General features: G+C 39.6%; 4 protein-coding genes across 4 annotated transcripts; all 4 read right to left on the bottom strand.

Moving 5' to 3' along the window:
- Positions 1-2,839: 2,839 nt before the first annotated feature.
- On the bottom strand, positions 2,840-4,587 carry LOC308695372 (extracellular superoxide dismutase [Cu-Zn]-like). The gene is made up of 2 exons (XM_081373492.1): positions 4,358-4,587; positions 2,840-3,605 (listed from the first exon to the last, which is right to left on the bottom strand). Exon 2 carries the CDS (start codon positions 3,588-3,590, stop codon positions 2,955-2,957), a length of 636 nt encoding a protein of 211 aa, XP_081229618.1. The 5' UTR covers positions 3,591-3,605; positions 4,358-4,587; the 3' UTR covers positions 2,840-2,954.
- A 1,948-nt stretch (positions 4,588-6,535) lies between these two features.
- On the bottom strand, positions 6,536-8,256 carry LOC308695525 (extracellular superoxide dismutase [Cu-Zn]-like). The gene is made up of 2 exons (XM_081373700.1): positions 8,041-8,256; positions 6,536-7,312 (listed from the first exon to the last, which is right to left on the bottom strand). Exon 2 carries the CDS (start codon positions 7,295-7,297, stop codon positions 6,659-6,661), a length of 639 nt encoding a protein of 212 aa, XP_081229826.1. The 5' UTR covers positions 7,298-7,312; positions 8,041-8,256; the 3' UTR covers positions 6,536-6,658.
- A 4,978-nt stretch (positions 8,257-13,234) lies between these two features.
- Positions 13,235-14,920, bottom strand: LOC308696464 (extracellular superoxide dismutase [Cu-Zn]-like). The gene is made up of 2 exons (XM_081375211.1): positions 14,733-14,920; positions 13,235-14,005 (listed from the first exon to the last, which is right to left on the bottom strand). Exon 2 carries the CDS (start codon positions 13,988-13,990, stop codon positions 13,352-13,354), a length of 639 nt encoding a protein of 212 aa, XP_081231337.1. The 5' UTR covers positions 13,991-14,005; positions 14,733-14,920; the 3' UTR covers positions 13,235-13,351.
- Positions 14,921-19,931: 5,011 nt separating this feature from the next.
- Positions 19,932-21,880, bottom strand: LOC308696462 (extracellular superoxide dismutase [Cu-Zn]-like). The gene is made up of 2 exons (XM_081375209.1): positions 21,665-21,880; positions 19,932-20,700 (listed from the first exon to the last, which is right to left on the bottom strand). Exon 2 carries the CDS (start codon positions 20,683-20,685, stop codon positions 20,047-20,049), a length of 639 nt encoding a protein of 212 aa, XP_081231335.1. The 5' UTR covers positions 20,686-20,700; positions 21,665-21,880; the 3' UTR covers positions 19,932-20,046.
- Between the last annotated feature and the right edge of the window lie 676 nt (positions 21,881-22,556).

Here is a 22,556-nt window from a genome sequence, read left to right as displayed (position 1 = left end):
CCCGCAGCTCCGATCGGTCCGTGCTGCTCCGATGCATCTCGAACAAGCCTTCCATCAACAATGGAGGTCGTTGCGATACTATTGATGCTCATGGCTTTGCGAACCTACATCGGCATCCAAACACGGCGAATCCAACGTGTTCGTGCAGCTCGCCGTAACTTGCATAGACGGAGATTACAATCAAGCTGCTATTAGCTCGATTAGCTGCTATTTGAAAAATGGCGGTCACAAGTTTCTGTTCGTCTTGTTGGTCACGGTAACCCCGCCCCGAGCCCCGAGTGCAAGCGGTTCTTACTTCTAGACCAGCAATGTTTTGGTGCTACTCAAGAACCACTTTTCCTGGTTCAGGGCTGGTGCTTTGGGTGTGGAAAAACAAAGAACCGATTTGAAACTAGGCTCTAGCTCCGAACCAGCACCAGCACTGCCTTGGTGGAAGAGGGTTAACAAGTCAGTTTATTTGGCGAATTAAACTTGTGAGGTAACGCAGCGCTGTTTCACTTGGTCTACACTATCACACTAAACTGCATTTGAGTGTGTTGAAAGTTGTAATGTTATTCTATATGTTTGTTTGTCTGTATGAGACTAGCAGTAAGCTAGATGAACATTAGAATAACATACTGATCATATTCTAGCATTTCATCATGTTAAGCTGTATAACATTGATTAGTTTTATGCACATTTGCTCACCTGTCTAATAAAGTGCTCTTTGATACCAATCTTTCATTTGAAAGTCACGTGTCTAGTATCTGTAAAACCGCATTTTCCATCTTAAAAATATATCTAAATTATGTCATATGCTTTCATTGACAAATGCGGAACAATTAGTTCATGCGTTCATGACGTCAAGGCTAGATTATTGTAATGCTCTACTGGGTGGTTGCCCTGCACGCTTAGTAAACAAACTACAGCTGGTTCAAAACGCAGCAGCTCGAGTTCTTACTAGAACCAGGAAGTATGACCATATTAGCCCAGTTCTGTCAACACTGCACTGGCTCCCTATTAAACATCGCATCAATTTTAAAATATTGCTGATCACGTACAAAGCACTAAATGGTTTAGCTCTGCAGTACTTGAGCGAGCTCTTAACGCATTATAGTCCTTCATGTCTATTGCGATCTCAAAATTCCGGCCAGTTAATAATACCTAGAATATCAAAATCGACTGCTGGCGGTAGATCCTTCTCCTATTTAGCACCAAAACTTTGGAACAGTCTTCCTAACATTGTCCGGGAAGCAGACACACTCTGTCAGTTCAAAGCTAGACTAAAAACACATCTTTTTGAGCTAGCATTCACATAATACATTATAGACTTTTAAAATTTAATGTTAGGCTGCATAGATTAGGTCAGCCGGAACCGGGAACACTTCCCATAAATCCTGATTTTCCTCGTTACATCATAAGAAGAATGGCATCTATGCTAATTTTAGTGTCTTTGTTTATCCTGAGGTTTTCCCACAGCCGGCTGGATCCAGGCCGTATCCTGATCTGACGAAGGACCTTCGCCTGGACCCGATGACAACGCTGTGCTGAAGTGCCAACTAGTCTCTCCCTATGGAGGATCCCTTTCCCACTCTACAGATAAAGCGTCATCGGGAAAATTCAATTCGCAACCTACCCCGAAGAGACAAATAAAATAAATTCTGTATTAAAATTTATAAGGAAAGACCAGTACTTTGTTTAGGCTTGGTTTGTAGTGAATTCCAAACCTGCGCACATATAATCAAACGCACATAACTATAGAACCAATTCTTAATGCGCATGTGAACGCCATCAGCGTTTCTCACAGGTTCGCGTTTAAAGTCTGTGTAGAAAGAATGGTTTCGTCTTGGCGGCCCCTAATTTAATAACAAATTATCATTGCGATGGAAGCGAATCAATCAAACTAACTTTAGCTGTAAAATAACTTTATTAAAGAACCGCTGTAAAGCCATAACAATCTCTACCTTAAATTATACGTTTATCTCTGTAAAGCTGCTTTGAAACAATCTACATTGTTAAAAGCGCTATATAGAAGATGACTTGACTTAAGTTGAAGTTTGTCACGGACGTGGAGCTCTCGGCACCTCGAAAACACCACGACAATATTGATCCTCGTTTTAGTTCTCCTTTTGTCCCAAAGTCTGCTTGCCATGGTCCATAATGTTTGAACGAAACAACTCCAGGAGCGTGCAGCTAGACGTAACGTGTCTGTGGCAAAGGTTACTATGGCAGTACGAGCGGAAGTGAACATGGACGAGCCATTATTTAAAATTGGAATTTCTCTGAAATTAAAAATTTTTGGGAACTTTTGGGATACTGGAAGTACACAACTGCAGGAAATGCATCACACTTTGCAAGTGAGTTTTAGTTATTTTATTACAAAAATCTTACATATTGTCACTTTAAACACTTTACAAGAAAACCAACACATTTTAAAATAATTTTTGCACTTTGATTCCTTGTTAACTGTAGTAACAAACTGTCAGAATAATATACCCATTTGTTGACATTTAGCGAGAAACCTTATAATTTAGAAAATAAAATCTTATGTCAGAGGTTATGTCTACCTTCAACAATAAGGGTGTCTTCCCTTGAGATGTAGCCACACCCTCCAGTGTCATATTGCAGCAACCAAAACCATTTGATCATTTAAAGAAATAGTGTATCTTTAAAGGCCATTGTCATGCTCCTAAAGTGTTAACCCATTGAGCACAGTAAATCAAACTAAACGGCCCACTTTACCTGCATTCACCCTACATTTGTTTTTAAGAGTACATTTGTTTTTAAGAGTGCATTTACTATTGGAAGCTATGGCCAAAAAGCCTCTGAAAAGACCAAGAAAAAAAAACATGGGAATGTTCAGGTTATGAAATATACTTTAATGTAGGACACATACAAAGAATACACAAGGAAAACCATAATTATCCTATTTGAATCTGCCCTTCCATCATATCTGACTCCCTCATCTTTGACTCTCAGTGCCTTCCTCCACATTTTTTCTTGGGGAGCACTTCAGTCTTCTGCCACAGACTTGGAGTAGTAATACCAATCACACCCAAAGCAATTATCTGTCCAGCACACTCCTTATCTGAATCCATTCCCAGATCATCCTCCTTCTCATGAACCACCACCGCACGTCCCAGAATGGAATAAGGCCCAAAGAGCTTGGCGCCTGGAAGCGTCAGGAACTGCCTTATAACTCCTTGCTCGGAAGCGAAGTTGCCCAGGTCTCCAGGATGAGGGTGGTCAACGCCGTTTGGATTATAATGAGGACCAACAGTGATGCTGTCTTGACTGAGGTCTCCATACTGATGGATGTGCACGGCACGCTCTTGAGGATCGATGGCAGGCAAACCACGGAGGTTGATTTTCACTTCTAAATCTCCATTGGGGAAGAGCTGCTTGAAGAGGATTTGCCCAAAGATCTTTGGCTGGTTACGTGGCAAATTGGGGCTGGGAGTTACTTCACAAGTGGCATAGATTGTGTTGTCGAACTCCACGACTTCCGGCTGTGGAGCTTGGGCAGGCAAACAAACTGGATTTTTGGAGAACTCTCCTCCTTGTATATGCAGCACCAGCAATAGAGGGAATATTAGGATGATTTTCTCCATGTTGATCTTTAAAGCCTACAATGAAGAGTGGATTCAGTGAAATCATGCTGTTTGGTTTAAGAATGTAATAATTTTGATAAAAAGTCAAAGCTTTGAGAATAAAAAAAAAAAAAGGGCGATTATTGGTATTGGATGTGTACCTGTAGTATCTTGAAAGTACAATGATGATAAAAAAAAAAAAAACCTGTAGGTCCACTTGCAGATAATAACACTGATGAATTATAAAAAGCCACTTAAGTGTACACACCGTACACTTTCATAAGTGTCACACCTGCCAGCCAAAGTGCCTATGATAGCCACCAGGTGGATGTAATCACACTAAAATGAGTCCAGGCAAAGGTTTATGGAAATGGAAAAGGTATAGGGAGAAGTGCCCTCTGGTGGCTATCATAGCGCTTCTGCTGGCAGGAGTGACATTAAATACATGTACACTTTAAACAATTCAAGTAATTATGAAATGGATTACAAATAAATATGTACTTCAGTCAAACAAAGGACTGTTTAATATACAGTTAAAATATGCATAAACATGCAATTAAGTCTGAAAACATTACATTCTTGCCCTTAAGTATATATTTTTTATAGGTTTATTTTCAAAAATATGTACTCTTCTTTTTAAAGCATGCTAAAGTGTACTTTTTCACAAGGACAGGTAAAATAAAAGACAATATCTATACATTTGCTTAAACTAACGTTTTTTAGTTGCACTAAATCAAGTCAGTTGATGGAGAAAAAAACACAAGCCTAAAACAGCAAAGGTGCGTCACCGTATAGCTGGAAAGCTGTCCTCAATCCGTGTGGAGCCTGAATATTGCAGTCACAAAAATACTACAGCGCTTAATCCGTGTGCAGTCCTGACCTGGGGTTGAGAGAATGTTCCTTTGCAATCACACTTTTGGCTGCTCTTTTAGGAACTCATGTTGAGCTACAAGTTAACCATGATAGTCTGTTAGTCACTAATTAACTTCACCTGTGTTTCATTTAGCTCCCTTTGTTTGCCTGTTTCTATATAGCACTCAGTTTATTCAGTTCTTTGTCTTGCATTGCACAATGTGTTCTCCAGTGTAGATTATCTCCATTGTTTTGTGTTTATTAAAAGAAGTACTGCTATAGATTCCTCTTCTCTTCATTTGTGACTCATTAATTCTTAGTGTTCAATTCCACTTGTCACCACTTCTTATAGCAGATATTCATCTCACATAAAGTGAATAGATGACAGTTCTTCTTTTTCAAGAAACCATTTCTATAGACTCTGATGTACCAAGCCTGACAAGCCTATATTACACATGCAATTGGACTGTTATTTAATTGTCTTTGAAGGCAGAAGTAAACATTTCTGAGGGAATGATTCTTCTATGGCATCGATGTTAAAATCCCCTTTTGGTAGATTGAATGCAAGTAAGGTGGGACACTTTTTGTTAAACGTGTCATTTAGATACAGTACCTAGATGTTTATTTCTTTTTATTACTTTTGTTAACTTTAAGGTCCGACTTTAATATTTCATTTTGAATACAGTTGATATGTGTTATTTGCATGGTATATACCAATAAAAATTTTGAGATCATGCACTCCAGACAAATTTCTTTTCAGGTAATGTGAGCCATCCCTAATTTATCAAAAATGATCCTGGATCTTAAAATCACATGATTTATTAACACATCACACAAACATATTCCACAGCATATTTAACAGACCCAAAAGCACATAGATAGGCTATGGTGAGTAATACTCATCAGTTCACTCAATGCATGTGTAAAGTTCAAAACAACTAGAACATGTTATGTTGACATGAAACTTCATGAAATTTGAATATCAGATATTTTAATGAACTCTACAACATATTACAAATGGAACTACGACACATGCAACAACAAATAGGCTAACAAAAATTCAATAAGAGGACAATTTAAAACGGTAACCATATTGTAAAACTTTTTTTCTGTATTTTTCTCTGAACACTGTAAATGAACTTAAATTGTGTCCATATTTTAAAGCGTTATATTCTGCATCTACATTTTAATAATAATAATTCGTTATATTTATATAGCGCTTTTCTGGGTACTCAAAGCGCTTTACATGGAAAGGGGAATATCCTCAACCACCACCAATGTCAAGTCGAAGTGTGTCACGGACGCGGAGCTCTCGGCATCTCGAAAACACCACGCCGATACTGATCCTCGTTTTAGTTCTCCGTTTGTCCCAAAGTCTGCTTGCCATGGTCCATAATGTTTGAACGAAACAACTCCAGGAGCGTGCAGCTAGACGTAACGCAGTCTGTGGCAAAGGTTACTATGGCAGTACGAGCGGAAACCAGGGATAAAGCGGATATTACGTCATTGACAGGCGACAAGTGAACATGGACGAGCCATTTTTTAAAATTGGAATTTCTCTGAAATTAAAAATCTTTGGGAACTTTTAGGATACTGGAAGTACACAACTGCAGGAAATGCATCACATTTTGCAAGTGAGTTTTGGTTATTTTATTACAAAAATCTTACATATTGTCGCTTTAAACACTTTACAAGAAAACCAACACATTTTAAAAATAATTTTAGCATTTTGATTTCTGTTAACTGTAGTAACAAACTGTTAGAATAATATACCCATTTGTTGACATTTAGCGAGAAACCTTATAATTCGGAAAATAAAATCTTATGTCAGAGGTTATGTCTACCTTCAACAATAAGGGTGTCCTCCCTTGAGATGTAGCCACACCCTCCAGTGTCATATTGCAGCAACCAAAACCATTTGATCATTTAAAGAAATAGTGTATCTTTATTTAAAGGCCATTGTCATGCTCCTAAAGTGTTAACCCATTGAGCACAGTAAATCAAACTAAACGGCCCACTTTACCTGCATTCACCCTACATTTGTTTTTAAGAGTGCATTTACTATTGGAAGCTATGGCCAAAAAGCCTCTGAAAAGACCAAGAAAAAAAACATGGGAATGTTCAGGTTATGAAATATACTTTAATGTAGGACACATACAAAGAATACACAGGGAAAATCATGATTATCCTATTTGAATCTGCCCTTCCACCATATCGGACTCCCTCATCTTTGACTCTCAGTGCCTTCCTCCACATTTTTTCTTGGGGAGCACTTCAGTCTTCTGCCACAGACTTGGAGTAGTAATACCAATCACACCCAAAGCAATTATCTGTCCAGCACACTCCTTATCTGAATCCATTCCCAGATCATCCTCCTTCTCATGAACCACCACCGCACGTCCCAGAATGGAATAAGGCCCAAAGAGCTTGGCGCCTGGAAGCGTCAGGAACTGCCTTATAACTCCTTTCTCGGAAGCGAAGTTGCCCAGGTCTCCAGGATGAGGGTGGTCAACGCCGTTTGGATTATAATGAGGACCAACAGTGATGCTGCCTTGACTGAGGTCTCCATACTGATGGATGTGCACGGCACGCTCTTGAGGATCGATGGCAGGCAAACCACGGAGGTTGGTTTTCACTTCTAAATCTCCATTGGGGAAGAGCTGCTTGAAGAGGATTTGCCCAAAGATCTTTGGCTGGTTACGTGGCAAATTGGGGCTGGGAGTTACTTCACAAGTGGCATAGATTGTGTTGTCGAACTCCACGACTTCCGGCTGTGGAGCTTGGGCAGGCAAACAAACTGGATTTTTGGAGAACTCTCCTCCTTGTATATGCAGCACCAGCAATATCAGAGGGAATATTAGGATGATTTTCTCCATGTTGATCTTTAAAGCCTACAATGAAGAGTGGATTCAGTGAAATCATGCCGTTTGGTTTAAGAATGTAATATTTTTGATAAAAGGTCAAAGCTTTGAAAAAAAAAAAAAAAAAAAAGGCAGATTATTGGTATTGGATGTGTACCTGTAGTATCTTGAAAGTAAAATAATGATTAAAAAAAAAAACCTGTAGGTCCACTTGCAGATAATAACACTGATGAATTATAAAAAGCCACTTAAGTGTACACACCGTACACTTTCATAAGTGTCACACCTGCCAGCCAAAGTGCCTATGATAGCCACCAGGTGGATGTAATCACACTAAAATGAGTCCAGGCAAAGGTTTATGGAAATGGTAAAGGTCTAGGGAGAAGTGCCCTCTGGTGGCTATCATAGCGCTTCTGCTGGCAGGAGTGACATTAAATACATGTACACTTTAAACAATTCAAGTAATTATGAAATGGATTACAAATAAAGATGTACTTCAGTCAAACAAAGGACTGTTTAATATACATTTAAAATATGCATAAACATGCAATTAAGTCTGAAAACATTACATTCTTGCACTCAAGTATATATTTTTTTATAGGTTTATTTTCAATAATATGTACTCTTCTTTTTAAAGCACAGGTAAAATAAAAGACAATATCTATACTTTTGCTTAAACTAACGTTTTTTTAGTTGCACTAAATCAAGTCAGTTGATGGAGAAAAAAACACAAGCCTAAAACTGCAAAGGTGCGTCACCGTATAGCTGGAAAGCTGTCCTCAATCCGTGTGGAGCCTGAATATTGCAGTCACAAAAATACTACAGCGCTTAATCCGTGTGCAGTCCTGACCTGGGGTTGAGAGAATGTTCCTTTGCAATCACACTTTTGGCTGCTCTTTTAGGAACTCATGTTGAGCTACAAGTTAACCATGATAGTCTGTTAGTCACTAATTAACTTCACCTGTGTTTCATTTAGCTCCCTTTGTTTGCCTGTTTCTATATAGGACTCAGTTTATTCAGTTCTTTGTCTTGCATTGCACAATGTGTTTTCCAGTGTAGATTATCTCCATTGTTTTGTGTTTATTAAAAGAAGTACTGCTATAGATTCCTCTTCTCTTCATTTGTGACTCATTCATTCTTAGTGTACAATTCCACTTGACACCACTTCTTATAGCAGATATTCATCTCACATAAAGTGAATAGCTGACAGTTCTTCTTTTTCAAGAAACCATTTCTACAGACTCTGATGTACCAAGCCTGACAAGCCTATATTACACATGCAATTGGACTGTTATTTAATTGTCTTTGAAGGCAGAAGTAAACATTTCTGAGGGAATGATTCTTCTATGGCATCGATGTTAAAATCCCCTTTTAGTAGATTGAATGCAAGTAAGGTGGGACACTTTTTGTTAAACGTGTCATTTAGATACAGTACCTAGATGTTTATTTCTTTTTATTACTTTTGTTAACTTTAAGGTCCGACTTTAATATTTCATTTTGAATACAGTTGATATGTGTTATTTGCATGGTATATACCAATAAACATTTTGAGATCATGCACTCCAGACAAATTTCTTTTCAGGTAATGTGACCCATCCCTAATTTATCAAAAATGATCCTGGATCTTAAAAACACATGATTTATTAACACATCACACAAACATATTCCACAGCATATTTAACAGACCCAAAAGCACATAGATAGGCTATGGTGAGTAATACTCATCAGTTCACTCAATGCATGTGTAAAGTTCAAAACAACTAGAACATGTTATGTTGACATGAAAGTTTATGAAATTTGAATATCAGATATCTTAATGAACTCTACAACATATTACAAATGGAACTACGACACATGCAACAACAAATAGGCTAACAAAAATTCTATACGAGGAAAATGTAAAACGGTAACCATATTGTAAAACTTTTTTTCTGTCTGTTTTCTCTGAACACTGTAAATGAACTTAAATTGTGTCCATATTTTAAAGCGTTAAATTCAGCATCTACATTTTAATAATAATAATAATTTGTTACACTTATATAGCGCTTTTCTGGGTACTCAAAGCGCTCTACATGGAAAGGGGAATATCCTCAACCACCACCAATGTGCAGCATCCACCGGGATGATGCGGCGGGCAGCCATATTGGGCCAGAACGCCCACCACACACCAGCTTAATGGTGGAGAGGAGACAGTGATGAAGCCAATCAGTATATGGGGATGATTAGGAGGCCATGATGGACAGAGGCCAAGGGCAAATTTGGCCAGGATGCCGGGGTTACACCTCTACTCTTTTTCGAAGAACATCCTGGGATTTTTAAAGAGAGTCAGGACCTCGGTTTAACGTCTCATTGGAAGGATGGTGCTCTTTGACATTATAGTGTCCCGATCACTACACTGGGGCGTTAGGTCCCACATAGACCAAGGGTGAGCACCCCCTGCTGGCCTCACTAACACCTCTTCCAGCAGCAACCTGGTTTTCTCAAGAGGTCTCCCATCCAGGTACTAACCAGGCTTGCTAACCTCTTACAATAACAAAGATTTAGGTTGATGACGCATAAGCGGAATTATGGAACTTGTCGTCATGCCGAAGGATCTAATAATGTTTATGGATGAGTGAATACATTGATGTTTTTAACATGACTGTGGTATGAAGCATGTCGCGATTGCTAATGAGAGACAGATTGCTAGCGCCACATGCGAGTCCCGCGGATATAAAGGAATAAGGAAATTTCATTCTGTCGATCTACCCGAAAGTGCTGAATTAATACTCACACATAGCCCTTTTCCACCAGCATGAACCGGGTGCCAGTTCAGAGCCAGAGCTATTGCCAGTCCGGAGTTGGTTCGACTGACGAGCTCTCTAAGATCCGGTTTGCCTTTCCACAAGGCCAGAGAGCCAGATCTTACGTCACTGTATACATCTCATGTTGCCCAGCAATGCTAGCGTGGCAGCGGCAAACACAAACACACCAGGCTTGTTCGAGATGGTTCGGCTTCTCGCAGACCGATCGGCTCATGACATCAAAGCACTGCGAAAGCGATCCAAAAGCACAAGGAGTCGTATGCTCTCCAAACACTCCCGCAGCTCCGATCGGTCCGTGCTGCTCCGATGCATCTCGAACAAGCCTTCCATCAACAATGGAGGTCGTTGCGATACTATTGATGCTCATGGCTTTGCGAACCTACATCGGCATCCAAACACGGCGAATCCAACGTGTTCGTGCAGCTCGCCGTAACTTGCATAGATGGAGATTACAATCAAGCTGCTATTAGCTCGATTAGCTGCTATTTGAAAAATGGCGGTCACAAGTTTCTGTTCATCTTGTTGGTCACGGTAACCCCGCCCCGAGCCCCCAGTGCAAGCGGTTCTTACTTCTAGACCAGCAATGTTTTGGTGCTACTCAAGAACCACTTTTCCTGGTTCAGAGCTGGTGCTTTGGGTGTGGAAAAACAAAGAACCGATTTGAAAGGCTCTAGCTCCGAACCAGCACCAGCACTGCCTTGGTGGAAGAGGGTTAACAAGTCAGTTTATTTGGCGAATTAAACTTGTGAGGTAATGCAGCGCTGTTTCACTTGTTCTACACTATCACACTAAACTGCATTTGAGTGTGTTGAAAGTTATAATGTTATTCTATATGTTTGTTTGTCTGTATGAGACTAGCAGTAAGCTAGATGAACGTTAGAATAACATACTGATCATATTCTAGCATTTCATCATGTTAAGCTGTATAACATTGATTAGTTTTATGCACATTTGCTCACCTGTCTAATAAAGTGCTCTTTGATACCAATCTTTCATTTGAAAGTCACGTGTCTAGTATCTGTAAAACCGCATTTTCCATCTTAAAAATATATCTAAATTACGTCATATGCTCTCATTGACAAATGCGGAACAATTAGTTCATGCGTTCATGACGTCAAGGCTAGATTATTGTAATGCTCTACTGGGTGGTTGCCCTGCACGCTTAATAAACAAACTACAGCTGGTTCAAAATGCAGCAGCTCGAGTTCTTACTAGAACCAGGAAGTATGACCATATTAGCCCAGTTCTGTCAACACTGCAGTGGCTCCCTATTAAACATCGCATCAATTTTAAAATATTGCTGATCACGTACAAAGCACTAAATGGTTTAGCTCTGCAGTACTTGAGCGAGCTCTTAACGCATTATAGTCCTTCACGTCTATTGCGATCTCAAAATTCCGGCCAGTTAATAATACCTAGAATATCAAAATCGACTGCTGGCGGTAGATCCTTTTCCTATTTAGCACCAAAACTTTGGAACAGTCTTCCTAACATTGTCCGGGAAGCAGACTCACTCTGTCAGTTCAAAGCTAGACTAAAAACACATCTTTTTGAGCTAGCATTCACATAATACATTATAGACTTTTAAAATTCAATGTTAGGCTGCATACATTAGGTCAGCCGGAACCGGGAACACTTCCCATAAATCCTGATTTTCCTCGTTACATCATAAGAAGAATGGCATCTATGCTAATTTTAGTGTCTTTGTTTATCCTGAGGTTTTCCCACAGCCGGCTGGATCCAGGCCGTATCCTGATCTGACGAAGGACCTTCGCCTGGACCCGATGACAACGCTGTGCTGAAGTGCCAACTAGTCTCTCCCTATGGAGGATCCCTTTCCCACTCTACAGATAAAGCGTCGTCGGGAAAATTCAATTCGCGACCTACCCCGAAGTGACAAATAAAATAAATTCTGTATCAAAATTTATAAGGAAAGACCAGTACTTTGTTTAGGCTTGGTTTGTAGTGAATTCCAAACCTGCGCACATGTAATCAAACGCACATAACTATAGAACCAATTCTTAATGCGCATGTGAACGCCATCAGCGTTTCTCACAGGTTTGCGTTTAAAGTCTGTGTAGAGAGAATGGTGTCGTCTTGGCGGCCCCTAATTTAATAACAAATTATCATTCCGATGGAAGCGAATCAAACTAACTTTAGCTGTAAAATAACTTTATTAAAGAACCGCTGTAAAGCCAAAACAATCTCTGTTACCATAAATTATACGTTTATCTCTGTAAAGCTGCTTTGAAACAATCTACATTGTTAAAAGCGCTATATAAATGATGACTTGACTTAAAGTACATGCAAGACGTCTCTGTCAAGTCGAAGTTTGTCACGGACGTGGAGCTCTCGGCATCTCGAAAACACCATGCCGATATTGATCCTCGTTTTAGTTCTCCTTTTGTCCCAAAGTCTGCTTGCCATGGTCCATAATGTTTGAACGAAACAACTCCAGGAGCGTGCAGCTAGACGTAACGCAGTCTGTGGCAAAGGTTACTATGGCAGTACGAGCGGAAACCAGGGATAACGTGGTTATTACGTCATTGACAGGCGACAAGTGAACATGGACGAGCCATTATTTAAAATTGGAATTAAAAATCTTTGGGAACTTTTGGGATACTGGAAGTACACAACTGCAGGAAATGCATCACACTTTGCAAGTGAGTTTTGGTTATTTTATTACAAAAATCTTACATATTGTCGCTTTAAACACTTTACAAAAAAACCAACACATTTTAAAATAATTTTAGCATTTTGATTCCCTGTTAACTGTAGGAACAAACTGTCAGAATAATATACCCATTTGTTGACATTTAGCGAGAAACCTTATAATTCGGAAAATAAAATCTTATGTCAGAGGTTATGTCTACCTTCAACAATAAGGGTGTCCTCCCTTGAGATGTAGCCACACCCTCCAGTGTCATATTGCAGCAACCAAAACCATTTGATCATTTAAGAAATAGTGTATCTTTAATTAAAGGCCATTGTCATGCTCCTAAAGTGTTAACCCATTGAGCACAGTAAATCAAACTAAACGGCCCACTTTACCTGCATTCACCCTACATTTGTTTTTAAGAGTGCATTTACTATTGGAAGCTATGGCCAAAAAGCCTCTGAAAAGACAAAGAAAAAAAACATGGGAATGTTCAGGTTATGAAATATACTTTAATGTAGGACACATACAAAGAATACACAAGGAAAACCATGATTATCCTATTTGAATCTGCCCTTCCACCATATCGGACTCCCTCATCTTTGACTCTCAGTGCCTTCCTCCACATTTTTTCTTGGGGAGCACTTCAGTCTTCTGCCACAGACTTGGAGTAGTAATACCAATCACACCCAAAGCAATTATCTGTCCAGCACACTCCTTATCTGAATCAATTCCCAGATCATCCTCCTTCTCATGAACCACCACCGCACGTCCCAGAATGGAATAAGGCCCAAAGAGCTTGGCGCCTGGAAGCGTCAGGAACTGCCTTATAACTCCTTGCTCGGAAGCGAAGTTGCCCAGGTCTCCAGGATGAGGGTGGTCAACGCCGTTTGGATTATAATGAGGACCAACAGTGATGCTGCCTTGACTGAGGTCTCCATACTGATGGATGTGCACGGCACGCTCTTGAGGATCGATGGCAGGCAAACCACGGAGGTTGATTTTCACTTCTAAATCTCCATTGGGGAAGAGCTGCTTGAAGAGGATTTGCCCAAAGATCTTTGGCTGGTTACGTGGCAAATTGGGGCTGGGAGTTACTTCACAAGTGGCATAGATTGTGTTGTCGAACTCCACGACTTCCGGCTGTGGAGCTTGGGCAGGCAAACAAACTGGATTTTTGGAGAACTCTCCTCCTTGTATATGCAGCACCAGCAATATCAGAGGGAATATTAGGATGATTTTCTCCATGTTGATCTTTAAAGCCTACAATGAAGAGTGGATTCAGTGAAATCATGCTGTTTGGTTTAAGAATGGAATATTTTTGATAAAAGGTCAAAGCTTTGAGAAAAAAAAAAAAAAAAAGGCAGATTATTGGTATTGGATGTGTACCTGTAGTATCTTGAAAGTAAAATAATGATTAAAAAAAAAAAACCTGTAGGTCCACTTGCAGATAATAACACTGATGAATTATAAAAAGCCACTTAAGTGTACACACCGTACACTTTCATAAGTGTCACACCTGCCAGCCAAAGTGCCTATGATAGCCACCAGGTGGATGTAATCACACTAAAATGAGTCCAGGCAAAGGTTTATGGAAATGGTAAAGGTCTAGGGAGAAGTGCCCTCTGGTGGCTATCATAGCGCTTCTGCTGGCAGGAGTGACATTAAATACATGTACACTTTAAACAATTCAAGTAATTATGAAATGGATTACAAATAAAGATGTACTTCAGTCAAACAAAGGACTGTTTAATATACATTTAAAATATGCATAAACATGCAATTAAGTCTGAAAACATTACATTCTTGCACTCAAGTATATATTTTTTTATAGGTTTATTTTCAATAATATGTACTCTTCTTTTTAAAGCACAGGTAAAATAAAAGACAATATCTATACTTTTGCTTAAACTAACATTTTTTAGTTGCACTAAATCAAGTCAGTTGATGGAGAAAAAAACACAAGCCTAAAACTGCAAAGGTGCGTCACCGTATAGCTGGAAAGCTGTCCTCAATCCGTGTGGAGCCTGAATATTGCAGTCACTAAAATACTACAGCGCTTAATCCGTGTGCAGTCCTGACCTGGGGTTGAGAGAATGTTCCTTTGCAATCACACTTTTGGCTGCTCTTTTAGGAACTCATGTTGAGCTACAAGTTAACCATGATAGTCTGTTAGTCACTAATTAACTTCACCTGTGTTTCATTTAGCTCCCTTTGTTTGCCTGCTTCTATATAGGACTCAGTTTATTCAGTTCTTTGTCTTGCATTGCACAATGTGTTCTCCAGTGTAGATTATCTCCATTGTTTTGTGTTTATTAAAAGAAGTACTGCTATAGATTCCTCTTCTCTTCTTTTGTGACTCATTAATTCTTAGTGTACAATTCCACTTGTCACCACTTCTTATAGCAGATATTCATCTCACATAAAGTGAATAGATGACAGTTCTTCTTTTTCAAGAAACCATTTCTACAGACTCTGATGTACCAAGCCTGACAAGCCTATATTACACATGCAATTGGACTGTTATTTAATTGTCTTTGAAGGCAGAAGTAAACATTTCTGAGGGAATGATTCTTCTATGGCATCGATGTTAAAATCCCCTTTTGGTAGATTGAATGCAGGTAAGATGGGACACTTTTTGTTAAACGTGTCATTTAGATACAGTACCTAGATGTTTATTTCTTTTTATTACTTTTGTTAACTTTAAGGTCCGACTTTAATATTTCATTTTGAATACAGTTGATATGTGTTATTTGCATGGTAAATACCAATAAACATTGTGAGATCATGCACTCCAGACAAATTTCTTTTTAGGTAATGTGACCCATCCCTAATTTATCAAAAATGATCCTGGATCTTAAAATCACATGATTTATTAACACATCACACAAACATATTCCACAGCATATTTATCAGACCCAAAAGCACATAGATAGGCTATGGTGAGTAATACTCATCAGTTCACTCAATGCATGTGTAAAGTTCAAAACAACTAGAACATGTTATGTTGACATGAAATTTTATGAAATTTGAATATCAGATATCTTAATGAACTCTACAACATATTACAAATGGAACTACGACACATGCAACAACAAATAGGCTAACAAAAATTCAATACGAGGAAAATTTAAAACGGTAACCATATTGTAAAACTTTTTTCTGTCTGTTTTCTCTGAACACTGTAAATGAACTTAAATTGTGTCCATATTTTAAAGCGTTAAATTCTGCATCTACATTTTAATAATAATAATAATTTGTTACACTTATATAGCGCTTTTCTGGGTACTCAAAGCGCTCTACATGGAAAGGGGAATATCCTCAACCACCACCAATGTGCAGCATCCACCTGGATGATGCGACGGGCAGCCATATTGGGCCAGAACGCCCACCACACACCAGCTTAATGGTGGAGAGGAGACAGTGATGAAGCCAATCAGTATATGGGGATGATTAGGAGGCCATGATGGACAGAGGCCAAGGGCAAATTTGGCCAGGATGCCGGGGTTACACCTCTACTCTTTTTCGAAGAACATCCTGGGATTTTTAAAGAGAGTCAGGACCTCGGTTTAACGTCTCATTGGAAGGATGGTGCTCTTTGACAGTATAGTGTCCCGATCACTACACTGGGGCGTTAGGTCCCACATAGACCAAGGGTGAGCACCCCCTGCTGGCCTCACTAACACCTCTTCCAGCAGCAACCTGGTTTTCTCAGGAGGTCTCCCATCCAGGTACTAACCAGGCTTGCTAACCTCTTACAATAACAAAGATTTAGGTTGATGACGCATAAGCGGAATTATGGAACTTGTCGTCATGCCGAAGGATCTAATAATGTTTATGGATGAGTGAATACATTGATGTTTTTAACATGACTGTGGTATGAAGCATGTCGCGATTGCTAATGAGAGACAGATTGCTAGCGCCACATGCGAGTCCCGCGGATATAAAGGAATAAGGAAATTTCATTCTGTCGATTTACCCGAAAGTGCTGAATTAATACTCACACATAGCCCTTTTCCACCAGCATGAACCGGGTGCCAGTTCAGAGCCAGAGCTATTGCCAGTCCGGAGTTGGTTCGACTGACGAGCTCTCTAAGATCCGGTTTGCCTTTCCACAAGGCCAGAGAGCCAGATCTTACGTCACTGTATACATCTCATGTTGCCCAGCAATGCTAGCGTGGCAGCGGCAAACACAAACACACCAGGCTTGTTCGAGATGGTTCGGCTTCTTGCAGACCGATCGGCTCATGACATCAAAGCACTGCGAAAGCGATCCAAAAGCACAAGGAGTCGTATGCTCTCCAAACACTCCCGCAGCTCCGATCGGTCCGTGCTGCTCCGATGCATCTCGAACAAGCCTTCCATCAACAATGGAGGTCGTTGCGATACTATTGATGCTCATGGCTTTGCGAACCTACATCGGCATCCAAACACGGCGAATCCAACGTGTTCGTGCAGCTCGCCGTAACTTGCATAGACGGAGATTACAATCAAGCTGCTATTAGCTCGATTAGCTGCTATTTGAAAAATGGCGGTCACAAGTTTCTGTTCGTCTTGTTGGTCACGGTAACCCCGCCCCCAGCCCCCAGTGCAAGCGGTTCTTACTTCTAGACCAGCAATGTTTTGGTGCTACTCAAGAACCACTTTTCCTGGTTCAGGGCTGGTGCTTTGGGTGTGGAAAAACAAAGAACCGATTTGAAACTAGGCTCTAGCTCCGAACCAGCACCAGCACTGCCTTGGTGGAAGAGGGTTAACAAGTCAGTTTATTTGGCGAATTAAACTTGTGAGGTAACGCAGCGCTGTTTCACTTGTTCTACACTATCACACTAAACTGCATTTGAGTGTGTTGAAAGTTGTAATGTTATTCTATATGTTTGTTTGTCTGTATGAGACTAGCAGTAAGCTAGATGAACGTTAGAATAACCTACTGATCATATTCTAGCATTTCATCATGTTAAGCTGTATAACATTGATTAGTTTTATGCACATTTGCTCACCTGTCTAATAAAGTGCTCTTTGATACCAATCTTTCATTTGAAAGTCACGTGTCTAGTATCTGTAAAACCGCATTTTCCATCTTAAAAATATATCTAAATTACGTCATATGCTCTCATTGACAAATGCGGAACAATTAGTTCATGCGTTCATGACGTCAAGACTAGATTATTGTAATGCTCTACTGGGTGGTTGCCCTGCATGCTTAATAAACAAACTACAGCTGGTTCAAAATGCAGCAGCTCGAGTTCTTACTAGAACCAGGAAGTATGACCATATTAGCCCAGTTCTGTCAACACTGCACTGGCTCCCTATTAAACATCGCATCAATTTTAAAATATTGCTGATCACGTACAAAGCACTAAATGGTTTAGCTCTGCAGTACTTGAGCGAGCTCTTAACATATTATAGTCCTTCACGTCTATTGCGATCTCAAAATTCCGGCCAGTTAATAATACCTAGAATATCAAAATCGACTGCTGGCGGTAGATCCTTTTCCTATTTAGCACCAAAACTTTGGAACAGTCTTCCTAACATTGTCCGGGAAGCAGACTCACTCTGTCAGTTCAAAGCTAGACTAAAAACACATCTTTTTGAGCTAGCATTCACATAATACATTATAGACTTTTAAAATTCAATGTTAGGCTGCATAGATTAGGTCAGCCGGAACCGGGAACACTTCCCATAAATCCTGATTTTCCTCGTTACATCATAAGAAGAATGGCATCTATGCTAATTTTAGTGTCTTTGTTTATCCTGAGGTTTTCCCACAGCCGGCTGGATCCAGGCCGTATCCTGATCTGACGAAGGACCTTCGCCTGGACCCGATGACAACGCTGTGCTGAAGTGCCAACTAGTCTCTCCCTATGGAGGATCCCTTTCCCACTCTACAGATAAAGCGTCGTCGGGAAAATTTAATTCGCGACCTACCCCGAAGTGACAAATAAAATCAATTCTGTATCAAAATTTATAAGGAAAGACCAGTACTTTGTTTAGGCTTGGTTTGTAGTGAATTCCAAACCTGCGCACATGTAATCAAACGCACATAACTATAGAACCAATTCTTAATGCGCATGTGAACGCCATCAGCGTTTCTCACAGGTTCGCGTTTAAAGTCTGTGTAGAGAGAATGGTTTCGTCTTGGCGGCCCCTAATTTAATAACAAATTATCTTTCCGATGGAAGCGAATCAAACTAACTTTAGCTGTAAAATAACTTTAATAAAGAACCGCTGTAAAGCCAAAACAATCTCTGTTACCTTAAATTATACGTTTATCTCTGTAAAGCTGCTTTGAAACAATCTACATTGTTAAAAGCGCTATATAAATGATGACTTGACTTAAAGTACATGCAAGACGTCTCTGTCAAGTCGAAGTTTGTCACGGACGTGGAGCTCTCGGCATCTCGAAAACACCATGCCGATATTGATCCTCGTTTTAGTTCTCCTTTTGTCCCAAAGTCTGCTTGCCATGGTCCATAATGTTTGAACGAAACAACTCCATGAGCGTGCAGCTAGACGTAACGTGTCTGTGGCAAAGGTTACTATGGCAGTACGAGCGGAAACCAGGGATAACGTGGTTATTACGTCATTGACAGGCGACAAGTGAACATGGACGAGCCATTATTTAAAATTGGAATTAAAAATCTTTGGGAACTTTTGGGATACTGGAAGTACACAACTGCAGGAAATGCATCACACTTTGCAAGTGAGTTTTGGTTATTTTATTACAAAAATCTTACATATTGTCGCTTTAAACACTTTACAAGAAAACCAACACATTTTAAAATAATTTTAGCATTTTGATTCCCTGTTAACTGTAGGAACAAACTGTCAGAATAATATACCCATTTGATGACATTTAGCGAGAAACCTTATAATTCGGAAAATAAAATCTTATGTCAGAGGTTATGTCTACCTTCAACAATAAGGGTGTCCTCCCTTGAGATGTAGCCACACCCTCCAGTGTCATATTGCATCAACCAAAACCATTTGATCATTTAAAGAAATAGTGTATCTTTAATTAAAGGCCATTGTCATGCTCCTAAAGTGTTAACCCATTGAGCACAGTAAATCAAACTAAACGGCCCACTTTACCTGCATTCACCCTACATTTGTTTTTAAGAGTGCATTTACTATTGGAAGCTATGGCCAAAAAGCCTCTGAAAAGACAAAGAAAAAAAAACATGGGAATGTTCAGGTTATGAAATATACTTTAATGTAGGACACATACAAAGAATACACAAGGAAAACCATGATTATCCTATTTGAATCTGCCCTTCCACCATATCGGACTCCCTCATCTTTGACTCTCAGTGCCTTCCTCCACATTTTTTCTTGGGGAGCACTTCAGTCTTCTGCCACAGACTTGGAGTAGTAATACCAATCACACCCAAAGCAATTATCTGTCCAGCACACTCCTTATCTGAATCCATTGCCAGATCATCCTCCTTCTCATGAACCACCACCGCACGTCCCAGAATGGAATAAGGCCCAAAGAGCTTGGCGCCTGGAAGCGTCAGGAACTGCCTTATAACTCCTTGCTCGGAAGCGAAGTTGCCCAGGTCTCCAGGATGAGGGTGGTCAACGCCGTTTGGATTATAATGAGGACCAACAGTGATGCTGCCTTGACTGAGGTCTCCATACTGATGGATGTGCACGGCACGCTCTTGAGGATCGATGGCAGGCAAACCACGGAGGTTGATTTTCACTTCTAAATCTCCATTGGGGAAGAGCTGCTTGAAGAGGATTTGCCCAAAGATCTTTGGCTGGTTACGTGGCAAATTGGGGCTGGGAGTTACTTCACAAGTGGCATAGATTGTGTTGTCGAACTCCACGACTTCCGGCTGTGGAGCTTGGGCAGGCAAACAAACTGGATTTTTGGAGAACTCTCCTCCTTGTATATGCAGCACCAGCAATATCAGAGGGAATATTAGGATGATTTTCTCCATGTTGATCTTTAAAGCCTACAATGAAGAGTGGATTCAGTGAAATCATGCCGTTTGGTTTAAGAATGTAATATTTTTGATAAAAGGTCAAAGCTTTGAGAATGGAAGTTGCATTAGATAAAATAGCACAACCAGATTAGTTTGCAACGGAAAACCAGATAAGAAACCCAGACAGCAACATAGTGTCGGCCCAGATCCGGCCCACATCTGGGCCGTGTGTAATCCATGTGTACCAGATGTGGGCCGACACTATGTTGCTGTCTGGAAAACCCTATAATCTTTGAATTGCTATGTACCATTGTAAAAAAAAATAAAAAATAAGGCAATTATTGGTATTGGATGTGTACCTGTAGTATCTTGAAAGAACAATAATGATTAAAAATAAAAAAAAATAAAAACCTGTAGGTCCACTTGCAGATAATAACACTGATGAATTATAAAAAGCCACTTAAGTGTACACACCGTACACTTTCATAAGTGTCACACCTGCCAGCCAAAGTGCCTATGATAGCCACCAGGTGGATGTAATCACACTAAAATGAGTCCAGGCAAAGGTTTATGGAAATGGAAAAGGTTTAGGGAGAAGTGCCCTCTGGTGGCTATCATAGCGCTTCTGCTGGCAGGAGTGACATTAAATACATGTACACTTTAAACAATTCAAGTAATTATGAAATGGATTACAAATAAAGATGTACTTCAGTCAAACAAAGGACTGTTTAATATACACTTAAAATATGCATAAACATGCAATTAAGTCTGAAAACATTACATTCTTGCACTCAAGTATATATTTTTTATAGGTTTATTTTCAATAATACGTACTCTTCTTTTTTCAAGCATGCTAAAGTGTACTTTTTCACAAAGACAGGTAAAATAAAGACAATATCTATACATTTGCTTAAACTAACGTTTTTTAGTTGCACTAAATCAAGTCAGTTGATGGAGAAAAAAACACAAGCCTAAAACAGCAAAGGTGCGTCACCGTATAGCTGGAAAGCTGTCCTCAATCCGTGTGGAGCCTGAATATTGCAGTCACAAAAATACTACAGCGCTTAATCCGTGTGCAGTCCTGACCTGGGGTTGAGAGAATGTTCCTTTGCAATCACACTTTTGGCTGCTCTTTTAGGAACTCATGTTGAGCTACAAGTTAACCATGATAGTCTGTTAGTCACTAATTAACTTCACCTGTGTTTCATTTAGCTCCCTTTGTTTGCCTGCTTCTATATAGCACTCAGTTTATTCAGTTCTTTGTCTTGCATTGCACAATGTGTTCTCCAGTGTAGATTATCTCCATTGTTTTGTGTTTATTAAAAGAAGTACTGCTATAGATTCCTCTTCTCTTCATTTGTGACTCATTAATTCTTAGTGTACAATTCCACTTGACACCACTTCTTATAGCAGATATTCATCTCACATAAAGTGAATAGCTGACAGTTCTTCTTTTTCAAGAAACCATTTCTACAGACTCTGATGTACCAAGCCTGACAAGCCTATATTACACATGCAATTGGACTGTTATTTAATTGTCTTTGAAGGCAGAAGTAAACATTTCTGAGGGAATGATTCTTCTATGGCATCGATGTTAAAATCCCCTTTTGGTAGATTGAATGCAAGTAAGGTGGGACACTTTTTGTTAAACGTGTCATTTAGATACAGTACCTAGATGTTTATTTCTTTTTATTACTTTTGTTAACTTTAAGGTCCGACTTTAATATTTCATTTTGAATACAGTTGATACTGTATGTGTTATTTGCATGGTGTATATACCAATAAAAATTTTGAGATCATGCACTCCAGACAAATTTCTTTTCAGGTAATGTGACCCATCCCTAATTTATCAAAAATGATCCTGGATCTTAAAATCACATGATTTA

This window comes from Scardinius erythrophthalmus (assembly GCF_964197995.2).
Source record: "Scardinius erythrophthalmus genome assembly, chromosome: 9".
Classification (NCBI taxonomy): Eukaryota; Metazoa; Chordata; class Actinopteri; order Cypriniformes; family Leuciscidae; genus Scardinius; species Scardinius erythrophthalmus.
Note: the sequence above shows the minus strand (reverse complement) of the source record. Positions and strands in the feature narration are given on the sequence as shown.